This window comes from Ceratotherium simum, chromosome 2, assembly GCF_057802395.1.
Source record: "Ceratotherium simum simum isolate JZ-2026a chromosome 2, ASM5780239v1, whole genome shotgun sequence".
Taxonomy (NCBI): Eukaryota; Metazoa; Chordata; class Mammalia; order Perissodactyla; family Rhinocerotidae; genus Ceratotherium; species Ceratotherium simum.
In genome coordinates, this window is record NC_141901.1 from 8,930,758 (window position 1) to 8,945,418 (window position 14,661).

A 14,661-nucleotide genomic window follows, 5' to 3' on the forward strand; every position below is an offset into this window, starting at 1 on the left:
GGCCCTGAGCTAACATCTGTTGCCAATCTTCCTCTTTTTATTTTTCTCCTTCCCAAAGCCCCAGTACATAGTTGTATATCCTAGTTGTAGGTTGTTCTAGTTCTTCTATGTGGGATGCCACCTCAGCATGGCTTGATGAGCAGAGAGCAGGTCTGCGCTCAGGATCCGAACCTGTGAACCCCAGGCTGCCAGAGGCGGAGCGTCCCAACTTAACCACTATACCGCTGGGCCGGCCTCCAACTTATGAACTTTAAACTTACCATTTTTCATAACTATGTACATGAGTTCAAAAGCACATTAAACCTGCCCACCTCTAAAAGACAGTAAGAACCTTGTGCAGTCATTCTGGTCTCATCTGTCACACTGTCTCGTGAATGGAGAGGGGGATGTGGGCAGAAGTGCCTGGAGAGGAGACAGAGCCCGCTGTTGGAGTCTGGCTGTAAAGAGCCTGTGTGTCGTGCTAAGGAATTTGGACTACTCCTGGAATCAGACCTTCCAACAGAAGGTTTTAGGCAAGGAAATGAGACAACTGAATTTGTTAGAAAGAAAAACATCTTTCTTGCAGTATTTTGCAAGGTGACTTGGGCTTGGGAAAGGCTGGTGGCAGGGAGACCAGTGAGGGTGCCATGGCAATGTTTCAGAGGAGAGATATTAAAAGTCTGATCTAAGGCAATAGCAGTGGGAAAAATGGGAGCAGAGAGGGTGTGCTGATGTGAGAAACACATCTCAGCTAGAAACAACAGCCCTGGGTGACTGTTAAACGTTGGGGGACAGGAAGAGAGAGGAGGGCAGTTGTCACCAGAAAGAGTGACCTCAGGTAAAACAGGTTGCATTGGGAGTGGGAATGGAGTGGGGTGGGCAGATGGGTGTGAGGTGGGCAGAATGTGGCAGGAAAAGAAGTTTGATGTTTGTTTGGTCCAGTGGAGAGCCGGGATGATAGCTGCAGTGATGCCAAAGCATGGAATAGAAACTAATGGAATTCGAAAAGTAGAGTCCTCCAATAAAGCGGAAAATAGAGATTTATGGGAGGTTTATACGGTTTGTATGGGAGAATGCTTGGGACTGGAGCTGAGCTCTAGGAAGTTATTGGCATATAAATGGTATTTGAAGTCAGAGAAAAGGATGACGTCAGTCCAGGTAGAGTTGCCATCTTTAGTAAAAAGCAAACAAACAAATAGGACAAACAGTTAAATTTGAACTTCAGATAAACAACGAAGACTTTTTTGGTATATTCCATTTAATGTTTAGCGCATACTTATCCTAAAAATTATTTAATGGTTATCTGAAATTCAAATTTAACTAGACACCATGTATTTCATCCAACAACCGTAACAGAGGCTGCAAACAGAAATGCCCAGAGGGACCGGGAAGGCCACTTCATGTGGCCGATGGTGTGTGGACCAGTGGAGGGTGATGCAGGCTGGGCAACCTGCAGCACCTAGGTCTCATCCATGGGGCAGCTGCTGCCCAGCTCCAGCTGACGGGGTTTGCAGAGATGGCCTTGAGATGTCCAACATTCTAATGTTTCAAAACAGAATAGAAATATATATCTTTATTTGGAATATCCCAATTTTAAAAGGGGACAACCAATGAAAAGAAAAAACATTGTGAGGCACAAACAAAGCAGGTCTGTGGGTTCCACAAGGCATACGGGCCACTGGCTTGTAACCTCTGATCTAATCTCTAGAGAGCGGGTGGGGCAGGTTTTTAACCTGTAAATTACAGTGCTTTGCAATGTCAGGGTGAAGAGCACTTCGGCGTGGGGAAGGGGTGGCAGCAGGGGATGATTCCCTCATGCAAAAGGTAAGACGTGGACGCGACTCCTCTGGCCACAACTTCATGGTCTCGCCCCTCAGTGCCTGAACACGCCCCCTCTGGTCACTGTCCCTGTGTCTGGGCAGTGGTCAAAGCCCACAGGGCTGCACCCAGTGCTACCTGCTCTCGCAGGGCCTGAGAAAGACGAGCCTACCCTACCAGCCTTTCAGGTAGCAGGGCACTTTGAAGGCTTTCATCAGAAAATTGTGGGCGGAAACTTCCCGAGGTTCACTCTGAGCTTCTTGAGGCTTCTCAGCTTCAGATGCAGAGTGAGTGGGTGTCTCTCTGAGAAGCAAAAAGAGAGAAAGAGAGAGAACGAGAGAGAGGTGTTTCCCTTGGCTATGGAAACTCTATAAAGAGAGAACCTGCTTCTCTTCTTTCCAACAGTCGGCAACTCCTAGCCACCTGGGCCTCCACAGGATTGAGAAGAAGGAAAATCCTTTGCTGGGGGCTGGCCTGAGTCACTGGCTGCCATGCAGCAGCACCTGAATTACTCGTACCCCCAAATCTACTGGGTGGACAGCAGTGTCAGCTCTCCCTGGGCCTCTCCAGGGTCAGTACTCCCCTGCCCATCCTCTGTGCCAGGAAGGCCAGGGCAAAGGAGACCACCACCACCGCCCCCAACAACACTACCACCACCGCCACCACCACGGCCACCACTGCCTCCACTACCACTGCCACCTCCGAAGAAGAGGAGGGACCACAACACGGGCCTGTGTCTCCTCGTGATGTTTTTCATGGTTCTAGTGGCCCTGGTTGGACTGGGGCTGGGGATGTTTCAGCTCTTCCACCTACAGAAGGAGCTGGCCGAACTCCGAGAGGTGAGCCAGCATGGGCGTGGGGACTGCTGTGCCCTGGAGGCACGGGCGGGAGACAGCTCTGCTGCAGGGGAGGGTGTAGGGCTACCATGGTCCACGGGGACCACGGTCTTGCTTGCAAAGTACTTTTGATCCTTTTTTCTTAGAAATGGATCATCCCAGTCATTCTATTCTATAGGCAGAGAAATGGAGGCTCAAATGAGTGAAAAGAGTATTTTCTATCTGGTAAAGAATAAGGGCCAAAATAGGACTGGCACTTACAGTTCTCCCTTTCTCACTAGGCACGTCAGCCCGCTGAGCCACTGCCTACCTCAGGCTTAGTGATTGAGGAAACAAGGAAGTTTTGAGTCTCGCTTAGAAGTGAATGTGTTCAAATGGCCAAACTAGATTTCCTTGAAAATACCTAAAAATATCAGAACTATTCCAAGTCACAAAACTGAGGCAGGGTGAGGCACAATTGCTTGGCCAAAGTCTAAGGTAGGAGAGATTCTGAGGTACTTAGATTCCCTTTCCAGGGCTTGGTTTATTTGACAATTCTGCCGTCTTTGCCTTGAGAACTTCATATTTATTATACATCTTTTCTTTTTCTCTTTTGCCAGTCTACCAGCCAAAGGCATATACCATCATCTTTGGAGAAGCAAATAGGTGAGTCTTTTTATGCATGTATATTGAGTTTCCAAAGATAGTCTTCAGAGCTGAACCATGTTGATGGAATGCCTTGAATTCGTTCTTGGGCATACGTATACTACAAGAGGTATCCTGGCTAATTCTGAATCTCTGGTCATTTTTGTTCCTTGAGCTGGCCTAAAATATGAAGTGAATTTAATTGTTCAAAATCAGTGTCGCTGAGTACTGCACGCAATTCAAAATAATTTCTGCTTGACTTTGGAAAAAGGCACACGTGTACAACTTTAGATCTTTGTCCCCTGAGCAGCTGGCTCCAGGCCTCTCCCCTTCTTCAGACCTTCTGGTTCCTGTATACAAACCAGTGGCTATAACTCCTCAGTAGAGAGGGGGAGGTCAGGGCAGAGAGATATGTTTCTGGGAAAGGTCCTTTCCTCTTTAAGCTCTCTAAGAGATTGCTTAAAAGTCAAGCTTTATTCTAAAAATATTTTATAGGATATATCTAAGCTTTTAAGAAGGGGCAATCAGTCATTCACATTAGGATGGTTCTTTTGCAGTCACTGGAAAGCTTGGGGGAAGACTTTAGCCCTTATTCAAAGGGTAGTCCAGTTTCACCCACAAGGGCAATCATGAGCTACTTTTGCTAATAAAGGAAAATCCTTCCTATGAGATCCAAGACAGGAAGAAGATTAAAATGTTGAACAGTGACCTCATGAAGTTTCAGGATATAGTTTTGGAAATTGTGGACAGATAGATTTAGGATACTCCAGGTCATTAAACTAAGTTCATTGAACTTTAGATTTGGCAAGTGTTGGAAGGGAGCTTAAAGAGCATCTGGTCCAGTAATCTCATTTTTCGGAAGAGAATCAAAATACCAGACAGATTAGGTGACATGTCCAAGATCACTGGTGTGGAACTGGGGCTAGAAGGAACACAGGCCCCTGATGCCTTGTCACCGACAAGGCTTTCTAGTATATGGACTGGTGCCTCATGAAATAGGGAAACTCTCATCTCTCTACGTTGGCCATGGAATGAGAAACAAAGATGACAAGCAAGATGCCTTTGCAAAGACAATAGGTAAATCTCGCCCTTAGAAACTGGGAAGAAAGCAGAAGGCAGCACTGGTGACCAGTGAGGGGAGCCTGTTCCAATTTCTCAAGATGTGCCTGCTGCAGGTGACTCAAGTCATACCGCCCTAGACTGCAAGCTCTTGTAGAAGCCATCCTTAGGATGCTCTGCTCCCTAGTTCTGGATCCGAGTCCCTATGTGTTAGAAATTTCAGATGTACAAAAGCAGAGTAGAAATATTTGTTAGAAAATAAAGTCCCTGGAAGATTTCTAAAATAAAATAGTCTTGAAAATCAGTGGAATGTGGCTGATGAAACAGGTACCTAATTACTCATCTTTCACCCACTCTCTGGAGTCATTTTAGTAATTAAAAGTCAAGTGAACAGATGAGTCAGGTCTACCTACCACAGTATCTTCTCTAGATCAACCCAGATCTAGGATCAAGAATTGGTGAATTATCATATGGAAATCAAATTAGCAATTTTACTGATAAGATAAGAGATGCAAATTAAAACAAGGGTATACCCATTTTCATCCATCAAATTAGTAAAGATTAAAAAAAAATCTAGATTGGCAAAAATGTGAGAGAAAAGGGCCTGCTTAAAGTGGGCATGTAAATTGCTATAACTTTGCTGAAGAGCAGTTTGGAAAAATATATCAAAGGATTAAAACTGTTATTTTACCTTGTAATCTCATCACTAAGCATTTATTTAAAAAAAATAATCAGAGATGTGTTCGAAAATTTATATATAAGGATGCTCATCACTTCCTTATAAGGCTATTTATAATAAACAATTCAGAAGAAACTTAAATGCCTCTTAATAGGAGATTAGTTAAATATATTATGATATATTCAGACGAGAGCATAATATACAGCAACTAAAACCCATATATTAGAAGGACGTTTAATACCATTGGAGCATGTGCATTCTATATTGTTAGATAAAAAGACAAGTTATAAAACAGTATGTTTAGTTTAATATTGACTATATAAATATATGTGCATATTTTTATATTCTTAGTAAAGAACTAGAACGATTAGTACTCCAACACATTAGCAGTGATTTTTCTCTGGGAGGTACTATTATAGATTATTTAAACTTTCTTATTTGCTTCATTTTAATTTTCCATTTTTCCACAGTTAACTCATTAAATTTTTTATTCATTCACAAATGTTCTTGGAGGGCTTCCTACGTGCCAGGCAGGGTGTTGGGTGGTAGGAGATGACTAAGAATAAGAGAGACAAGGGGCCTACACTCGTGGAGCTTTTAGAGCTGGAGAAGATAAACAAAAGCAAGCAAACAGACAGCATAATTTCAAATTGTACTAAGAGCTACCTAAGATAGAGTGGTCTGGAAAGTCCCCTCTAAGATGTTGTTTATGTGTTTGTGTGTGTATATGTATGTGTGTGGGGTGCGGTGGGAGGATAGGGGAAATCATCCAGCACTGAGAATGGCATGTGCAAAGACCCTCGGGCAGGAAACAGTCATCAACAAAGTGTAGGATATATTTTTAGTTTATTTATTCCAGTATTTATCTAGCAGATATTTTTATTGAGTACCTTCTATGAGAATAACACTGTACAAGGCTCTGCAAGGGATATAAGATATGCAACATGTGGTTCTCTGTTCCATTTCCTGTCAGTGCATGGCTGAATGCCAGATCATCTGCACAGATGGTTTGTGGTGTAGGAATGGAGAGGAAATGCAGTTTTATCTTTCCTGTTCACTAACACTTCATTCACGGTGGGTGGTCTTGGGTGGCTACAGAGGTAATGATTGCTCAGGTAATATTCTCAGTTGATTGGGGCATTCTCATGCCTAGGTGAGTTGTTACAGGTTAATCACTATGAGCCTGATGTGGATGAGGACCTTTCTGTGAATCTTTCTTGAATGTCTTAGTTAGCTAAGTGGTAGCTCTATTTGGTTGAAATATTTGAAGTCAGAGAAATAGTGACTATTTTGAGAACTATTGTCTATTTTTACTCTGTCAATTTGATTTAGCAAACATTTACTGGTCATATGCCCTGTGTTAAAAACTGAACTCAATACTCTGGGGGATTAAGCATACAGTGAGGAATTGGCCATTTATTGGGGAGAATAAGGCAAGTTATGTAGTTATCACAGAAAAGAGGAGTCAGAACTAACAAGAGAGGTGAAGACAGAGTGATTCTAGGTTTCAAAGGAGGGAAAAATCTTATGTGATTAAAAAGGCTTGGGAGGGTTTCCCAAAGGACAGGTCTTTTAGATGGCACTTATAGGGCCGATAAGAATTTGACACAGAGATCTCTTTGGGAGGCTATTCTGGGCAGAAGCAACAGCATGAGCAAAGGCACAGAGGCAGGGAAGCTGGGTATATTCAGGTCTCACCAGAAACCCTGTTGTGTGGCAGTGTCCAATGTGAGAGAGTAGAGGAGATAAAGCGGGACAGATGGGCAGAAATCATGTAGTGGGTGAGACTTGTACACAATTACATGTTCAATGAGGAGCCATTCACGGAGTTTGAGACCTTAGGATAATTAATTTGGGACAGATTGTAGAATGCCATTGGGGGCAGACCTAGTGGCCAGGAATTAGCAGTCTTCTTTGGCCTCCGCCTGTCGAGTCCTAGGGGCAGCTGAGCCAGAGCAGAAGGGACCCTGGATTTGGGGTCAGAAGACCTGAGTGTTGGTCCCACTCTGACACTGAGTAGTTGGGTCTTCTTGGACAAGTCATCCAACTTGAAGCTCATTTTGCCATCTATAAGGTGTGACAGTGGTCTCTACCTCAAAGGGTTGTGGCAAGTTCTAAATGCAGTAACTGATAGGACAGTTCTGTATAAATCAACTTTTATATTATTTTATTATAACATTATAATTTATGCATATATCTATCTTAATTTGGTTTATTTTGTTACCACTCTTTTTCTGAAAGACAGGCAGCTGTGCATTGTCCAGTTTAGACCTCCATGATTAGAGTATGTTAGAGTGTTACCTTACGCTTTGAAAAGATCTCTTATTTAAATACCCTGTTTAGAGTCCCACCAAAAGAATAGTTGGTATCTCATTTTTACGTATATCTTTCATCTCTCTATGATACAGGTCACCCCAATCCACCCTCTGAAAAAAAGGAGCTGAGGAAAATGGCCCATTTAACAGGTCTGTATCTGAAAGGTATTGGGGAGCTTGGGAAAGCCTTTGGCAGAAAGCAGAATAGCTGGTTGGTTTCCATTACTGTGCTCCGAGGAAGCTGTTACTTTCTAGGGACCATATTTGAAATCCAAGAGCAGTCACATCTTTCTAGTCAGGTCAACCTCACACACATTCTGAGCCCCTACTCTGGGCAAGGCCCTGGTCTAAACTGGAGAAATGGAGTTGATTGTGACATGATCCCTGTCCTTGGGGGCTCACTCTTTTCCATCATTCTAAAGACCTTTAGGGAATTTGGGGTGCAGGTCCAAGAGATGAGAGCTGGGAAGGTGGGGAATGATAAGTTAGTTTAGTCAGTGCTTCCCTGGTTTTCTGGAAGAGCTTCACTCTGCTTTGTCCCAGAGTAGAAAGAAGAGTGAAAAGAGAGGCCCAGGCCTGGCACTAGTGGACTTTCAGCATGTGGTCATGTAGTGGAGTGAAACGATTTGATAGCAATACGGTATGGGCACTCCCAGAGTAAAGTCTATAAATATCTGAAAAGTAGATAAGTAACAAAGTGGCGTGCTGCTTTAAGCAGAGGCTGTAGAATGATCCGGTTTCGATCAACAGACATTTATCAAGCACATGCTATGTACCAACCCTTGGGGACATGGAGATGAATAACACATGGTTCCTGACTTCAAGGAACTTAAAAAATCTAGTAGGGAAAGACAGGTGCATAAGGGTTAATTTCAGTATTGGAGAGCATTCTCTTCTTAAGGCATGTACATAATGGTGTGGGGATATGAAGGAAAGGGGATTTTATCCCAAAGTGGGGGACTGAAGACTCGTTTGTGTCAGTGAGGAGTTGGACCGGATGATCCCTAAGGTCTTTCCCAACTTTAGAACTTTAGAGTTCCTTGGATTTGGCTTTTCTTCTCATGGAAGGACTTTTTGAAGCCTAGCAGTTTTGGTGCTAGTTCCGAAGATCATAGAATCGTTGCTCCAGAGAGCTAAACGCATCTCAAAAATTTCTCACTGCAATTGATTGGGCTGTATATTATTGTCCCCGTTGTGTGGATGATAAAATTGAGGAAGGCAATTTGATAAAGGTATTGAAAGAATTCGATGATGGATCAAGTCTGACCCCTCAGCCAGTTCTATGTGGGCTATGTCATTTTGGGTAAAAAAACGTTTGCTCAAGGGAGACTCCACAGTTTTGCCTTGGAAGCTTAGTTTGTTGGCTACATGAACATTCCAAAGCTCCTCTTTGATTTGGTTTCAGGCAAGCCAAACTCAAGATCCATCCCTCTGGAATGGGAAGACACCTATGGAATTGCCTTGGTCTCTGGGGTGAAGTATAAGAAGGGCAGCCTTGTGATCAATGACACTGGGCTGTACTTTGTGTATTCCAAAATATACTTCCGGGGTCAGTCCTGCAACAACCAGCCCCTGAACCACAAGGTCTATATGAGGAACTCTAAGTATCGCCAGGACCTGGTGCTGATGGAGGAGAAGATGATGAACTACTGCACTACTGGCCAGATGTGGGCCCGCAGCAGCTACCTGGGGGCGATATTCAATCTCACCAGTGCTGACCACCTATATGTCAATGTATCTGAGCCCTCTCTGGTCAATTTTGAGGAATCTAAGACATTTTTTGGCTTATATAAGCTCTAAGAAAAGCACTTTAGGATTCTCTCCATTACAGTTCCTTGTTATAAGCACTGAGAATGTTGTCTTGAATGAGGGTCTTCTTAAGCCCACTTGAGGTCAAGTGAGAAGACATGAACCAAGCGGACCTCGAGACCACAGGGTTCAGCGGGTCTACAATTTCTCATCTCATGCAAGGTCCGTGAGCCAGACAGGAAGAGGAATATGACTGAAGAACAGAAAACTCTGGGCTGCCATGTGAAGGGAAAAGCAGCTACCAGGGTGTTCTACACTCACCTTAAGTAGCCGAGAGCATTTTGGCACATTGAAAAGGACATCTATTAACTCACCTTTTGGGGTGGGTCTAACTGTCTACCTCAGGGGAGGCTGTCTTTTAGACATATGGATGTGACATGAGTGTATAAGGAATGGAAAAAGAGAACTAGGCTTGCACAATAAGCTAAAGAGACTGAAAGGCCAGTGTCCCATTGGCAGCATCTTTACTTCTAAATGCATAGCCTGAGCCACCAGGTGATGCTAACAGAGAAGCAAGGGGATCTTTTGGGGACTCAGTCCATTCTCTACACAGCATGTATATTTCCAGTGCAATTGTAAGGGTGTGTGTGTGTGTGAGTGTGTGTGAGAGAGAGAGAATGAGAGTGAGAGAGAGAGAGAGAGAGACAGAGAGAGAGAGAGAGAGAGAGAGAAACTAGAAGAGTTACATAAGTAGAGAGAATGTGGAGATTGTGAAGGACATGTTAGGAAAATATAGGTTACATTTGGTGGTAGATTTTGTATGCTTCTGGGCAACCAACTCTAATAGTCCTCAGAACTCTGATTGTCAGCTATTGATGCTGTTTTCCTATAATATAGTCAATATTTATATACATTTTGTGTATTTTTAATGAAAAGAATACATGTAATAAAAATTATATTTTAGAATATAGATAAACATTATGAATGTACTTTTTGGAAACTACCAAGTTTTGGATTTTTTTCCTTATTATTTCTTTCCTCCATGGCTTCTTCATTCATTATGACTTATGGCCACATTAAAAAAAATTTACTGGGGGCCAGCCCTGGTGGCCTAGTGGTTAAGTTCAGCACATTCCGCTGCGGCGGCCCGGGTTCGGTTCCTGGATATGAACCTACACCGCTCTGTCAGCAGCCATGCTGTGCTGGCAGCCCGCATACTAAAAAATAGAGGAAGATTGGCATGGATGTTAGCTCAGGGCGAATGTTCCTTAGCAAAAAAAAAAAAAAAAAATAGAATTTACTGGGATGAGAAGAACTGTGAAGTAAATCTTTCCATCCATCTTTGCCAGACTCTCCTCCCTTCTCTATAGTCTCTTTCCTTTCCATCTTCCATTATCTAAAGTTTCCATTATCAATATTATTACCAGTGTTAAGTTCATCCAACTTTCAATAGATTTGATGACAACTTGTTTTTTCCTGGGGGCAGGGCCATAGCATAGTGGAAAGGACACAGACTTTGGGCTAAAAAACCTGAATTTGCATCTTTGTTCCTCTTACTAACTATGCAATTCCTGGGCAGGTCAGTTGAACTCCTTTGCATTAAAAAGAGCTGATAGGTACATAAAGGATCTGACACATAGTAGAATGTCAAAAAATGGTATCTATCATTATTAATAAGACACTCTGTGAGAGGCAGTTCATTCTCCAGAAGAAGCCACCGATCTGAGGGGACCCTCCAAACACCTGGCTTCTAGCGTTCTCATGTTTGTCACTCACAATGACCTTTCCCTATGTTCTTCAACCACTCATTACCATGGCCTCCCCCTAGACTTTGTCATCATCAAAAATTACAGTGTCTCCTGTAGAATTTGATTTCAGACATCTTATTCTCACAGCATTATCTCTTATTGTGCCAGCTCAATTGCTCCAACATTTTCTCTTAAAATACTTTTTTTTTTTACCACATTGAGATTTCTAACATATCTATCAGCTCATTCTTTTTTTTTTTTTTTTTGTCAGGAGATCAGCCCTGTGCTAACATCCGCCAATCCTCCTTTTTTTTTTGCTGAGGAAGATTGGCCCTGGGCTAACATCCGTGCCCATCTTCCTCCACTTTATATGGGACGCCACCACAGCATGGGTTGACAAGCAGTGCGTCAGTGTGCGCCCCGGATGGGAACCAGTGAACCCCGGGCCGCCGCCACAGCGGAGCGCGTGCACTTAACCGCCTGTGCCACTGGGCGAGCCCCTATCAGCTCATTCTTTAGCTTCACTCCTCTCTCTGTCCAGCTTAGATTCTACCATCTGTCACTACCATCAGTACCTTGGAAATTTCCTCAGCTCCCAAATATTCTGCTTCCTTCACTATATGCCTCTTGCAAAAATCCCGTTTTCTTTAAGCTGATGTCCTAGCAGCTGGAAGTTGCTGGAAAAATTACCCAAACAGACTGATTGGTTTCATTTTATTTTTATCTGTCATTTACTTAAACCAATCACTCAATTATTTATCTGTCACTGATTCATTTCTATCTTTTGATTGATTTGAATAGATATTACATGTACGTAGTACGAATTGTAAAAGGTACACAAACATATAGGATGAAAATTATTCTCCTTCTTACCCTGTCTGATGGCCCTGTTTCTGCTCACAAAGAGGATCTCTGTCTCCTTATGTAGCTTTCCAGAGATGGTCTCTACATAAATTTGACATCACTTTACATCAGAGTTTCCCAACCTCGGTTCCTTTGACATTCTGAGCTAAATAATTCTTCATTGAGGGGGCTGTCCTGTGCATTGTACTATATTTCCTGCTCCCTACCCACTAGATGCCGGTGGCTTTCTCCCCTCCTCCATGTGTGATAACCAAAAACATTTCCGGACATTGACAAATGTCCCCAGGCTGGAGGTGGGGAGAAAAATCACCCCAAGTTGAGAACCATTGCTTTACATTAGGACCACAGATCTCAAATGGGCATTCAACACTGCCCGGCACTTTTTCTTCAGTTCCCTGGTAAGCATGTTTTTTCACTGTTTGAGACAATTATATCATGTCTTTTTCTCTTGCCAACCAACCATACCCCCTCCTCCCATCATGGAACCTCATTTTTACCACCAAAACACAATTCCATTTGCATCTGAATGACTTCTTTCTTCCATCCGTACAGTGGAGGAAGAGGACCGTCTCTTCATTTGTGCACTGGACTCATTCCCTCTCCTCCACTTTGCCCCCTTAAAAATTTTCTTCTCTCTTCTGGATTCTCAAACTGTCCCTGTCTATGAAATCATTTCCACTAGCATGTACATATGTTTAACTATCTCCTTTCAATAAAAGACAACCAAACCAAACCAAAAAAAACCCCAAACCTTTCTTTACCTTTCGTCTTTCTCCAGTGATGGTGGCATTTCTCATTTTCCCAGTAGAGACAAACATCTGAGAAGGTTGTCTCCACACACATGGACTCATTTCCTTGGCTAGGAATGCTCTTCTCCTGGCTCCTCACGTGGCTGGCTTCCTCTTATCTTTCAGGTCTTAGTTTAAATGTCACCTCCTCAGATCATCCTAAAGCCTCCTCTTTTTCTCATTATTTTATTGATATTTATTTCCTTCTTAGTAGTTACCATAACCTGTGGTTATATTATTTATTTGACTACTTAAAAAATATCTGTTTTTGGGGCCAACCCTGTGGCGTAATGGTTAAGTGCACGTGCTCTGCTGCTGGCGGCCCGGGTTCGGATCCCGGGCGCACACTGACACACCCCTTGTCAGGCCATGCTGTGGTGGTGTCCCATATAAAGTGGAGGAAGATGGACACAGATGTTAGCCCAGGGCCAGTCTTCCTCAGCAAAAAGAAGAGGATTGGCATGCATGTTAGCTCAGGGCTGGTCTTCCTCACACAGAAAAAAATAAATTAAAAAAAAAAAGAAGGATCTGCCGTTGTTCCTTTGCGAAATGCTAAACCCAAAGTAGAACACTTAGAAAATAAAAAGCTTGCTTGTGGTTCAGTAGTTTGAGGTTTTCTTTCTTTTCAAACAACTAAAAACACACAAAACCATAGTTTTTTTTTTTGGCCCCCAGAGTGGTGACTCTGTATTCTCTGAAGTAGTTTTTGACTTACCACAGTTGAACAGGAAAAGAGCTCTACTGGGGACCATCATTGTGAGAGGGACTAATATGAAACACCAGCTCTTTGGAAGAGGGGAATTGGAGAGAGAAGCCTGGCTCCTCAAAGCCGGACTATAAGATTTCCTTAAGGGGGTTAAGCCATAGATATTCCTTGGTCCTTATCTAAGAAAGTGTTCTGGCCACATGTTAAATTACAGTTTTTTCAAAAGAGTTTGGTTAAGTTCTGGTGTTAGTAGGGAGAAATTTTTACTTTCTATGTTTTTTTCTTTCCTAGGGCTTTGGATCATCCAGAGACAGAATGAGGTGATCCTAGGAAAGGGGAATCAGACCCCCATTCCTCAGGGTCTTCAGACTCAGAAGTGAACCTTATTCAGAAATAATATAACTATTGATGGTAGCTGGGGACCTTTGAGATTCACCTAGAAACCAACCAGCCTTGGAAATATAGACAGTTAAGTGGGTATTCTGCTCCTTGCTGTTCACCCAGAAGGTAGGAAAGCATTACCTCAGTGATAACTTTCTCACTTTTGCCAAAGTTTCCCCTTTATTGGGAGACATTTCTCTATCGTTCTAGCTGGTCCTTCTTCAGAGAAAAGCACAATGCAGATGTCCCTCCTCTCCCCCTTGGAGGCTCCTTCAACTCTATGGGGTCACCCTTTCTTCTACGTCTCAGTAGAATGACATGAACCTCAATCTCACATTCTGTGGTAAGTCCAGTCTTCAAGATTTCTGGGAATTTCAGGGAAGGCCCTCATTTTTTGGGCAGTCCACATTACAGCAGGCTTCCTGGCTCTCACAGAATCTTTCTGGATTTTGGCAGTGGATATTCTCTCAGGGCTCCTCTCACTCCCATTGTGGAATATCTGTATTTCCCTCAAGGCACCACTACCACAAGTTTCTGGGTGTAGACAAATTTTACTGAAGGTTTGGGGGTAATGGAGAGAGTTAGTTTATGACACACACTATATAAATTACACCTAAACTCGAATATTAGACATCACCATTATCCCCCAAATTTGGCACAATTATCTCCTTAAATATGTCACCCAAAATCCTAGTATTTGAAAGGAAGCATAAGCTCATACATTCGTTCATTCAACAAGTGTTTATTTAATGTGTACCATGTACTAGAAACTGCCCCAAGTACTGTGGATACAATGAAAAGTAGAATCCCTTATTAAGTTTATTTTAATGAAGAGACGGTAAATAGGCAATAAAAAAGAGGCAAATAAATATCTAATAAGTCATATGGTAGTAAGTGCAAATGAAAAATTAAGCAAGGTAAGGCGGTAGAAAGTGATAGAGGAGAAGGTGATTGATAAGCAGGGAAGGAACACCACTTAGGGCACACCAAGCAGAGAAATTACAAGTGCAAAGTCATAAGACCAAAAAATGTTTCTTATGTTTTGTATATGATTGGAGTGGAGCTGGAGGGAAACTGGTAGGAAAAGAAATTGGAGAGGTAGCCAGGGGCGAGAT

The 14,661-nt window shown here is 42.8% G+C and overlaps 1 protein-coding gene across 1 annotated transcript; it reads left to right on the forward strand.

Moving 5' to 3' along the window:
- Positions 1–1,752: 1,752 nt before the first annotated feature.
- Positions 1,753–9,955, forward strand: FASLG (Fas ligand). Its single transcript, XM_004425033.3, has 5 exons — positions 1,753–1,803; positions 2,203–2,636; positions 3,233–3,278; positions 7,404–7,460; positions 8,716–9,955. Exons 2-5 carry the CDS (start codon positions 2,289–2,291, stop codon positions 9,108–9,110), a joined length of 846 nt encoding a protein of 281 aa, XP_004425090.2. The 5' UTR covers positions 1,753–1,803; positions 2,203–2,288; the 3' UTR covers positions 9,111–9,955.
- The last annotated feature ends 4,706 nt before the right edge of the window (positions 9,956–14,661 follow it).

Excerpts from the sequence above, each read along its gene's own strand:
- FASLG (XM_004425033.3), top strand. The coding sequence starts at position 2,289 with ATGCAGCAGCACCTGAATTACTCGTACCCCCAAATCTACTGGGTGGAC. Across the intron at positions 2,637-3,232 it reads AGCTGGCCGAACTCCGAGAG|TCTACCAGCCAAAGGCATAT; the intron begins GTGAGCCAGCAT and ends CTCTTTTGCCAG. Across the intron at positions 3,279-7,403 it reads ATCTTTGGAGAAGCAAATAG|GTCACCCCAATCCACCCTCT; the intron begins GTGAGTCTTTTT and ends TCTATGATACAG.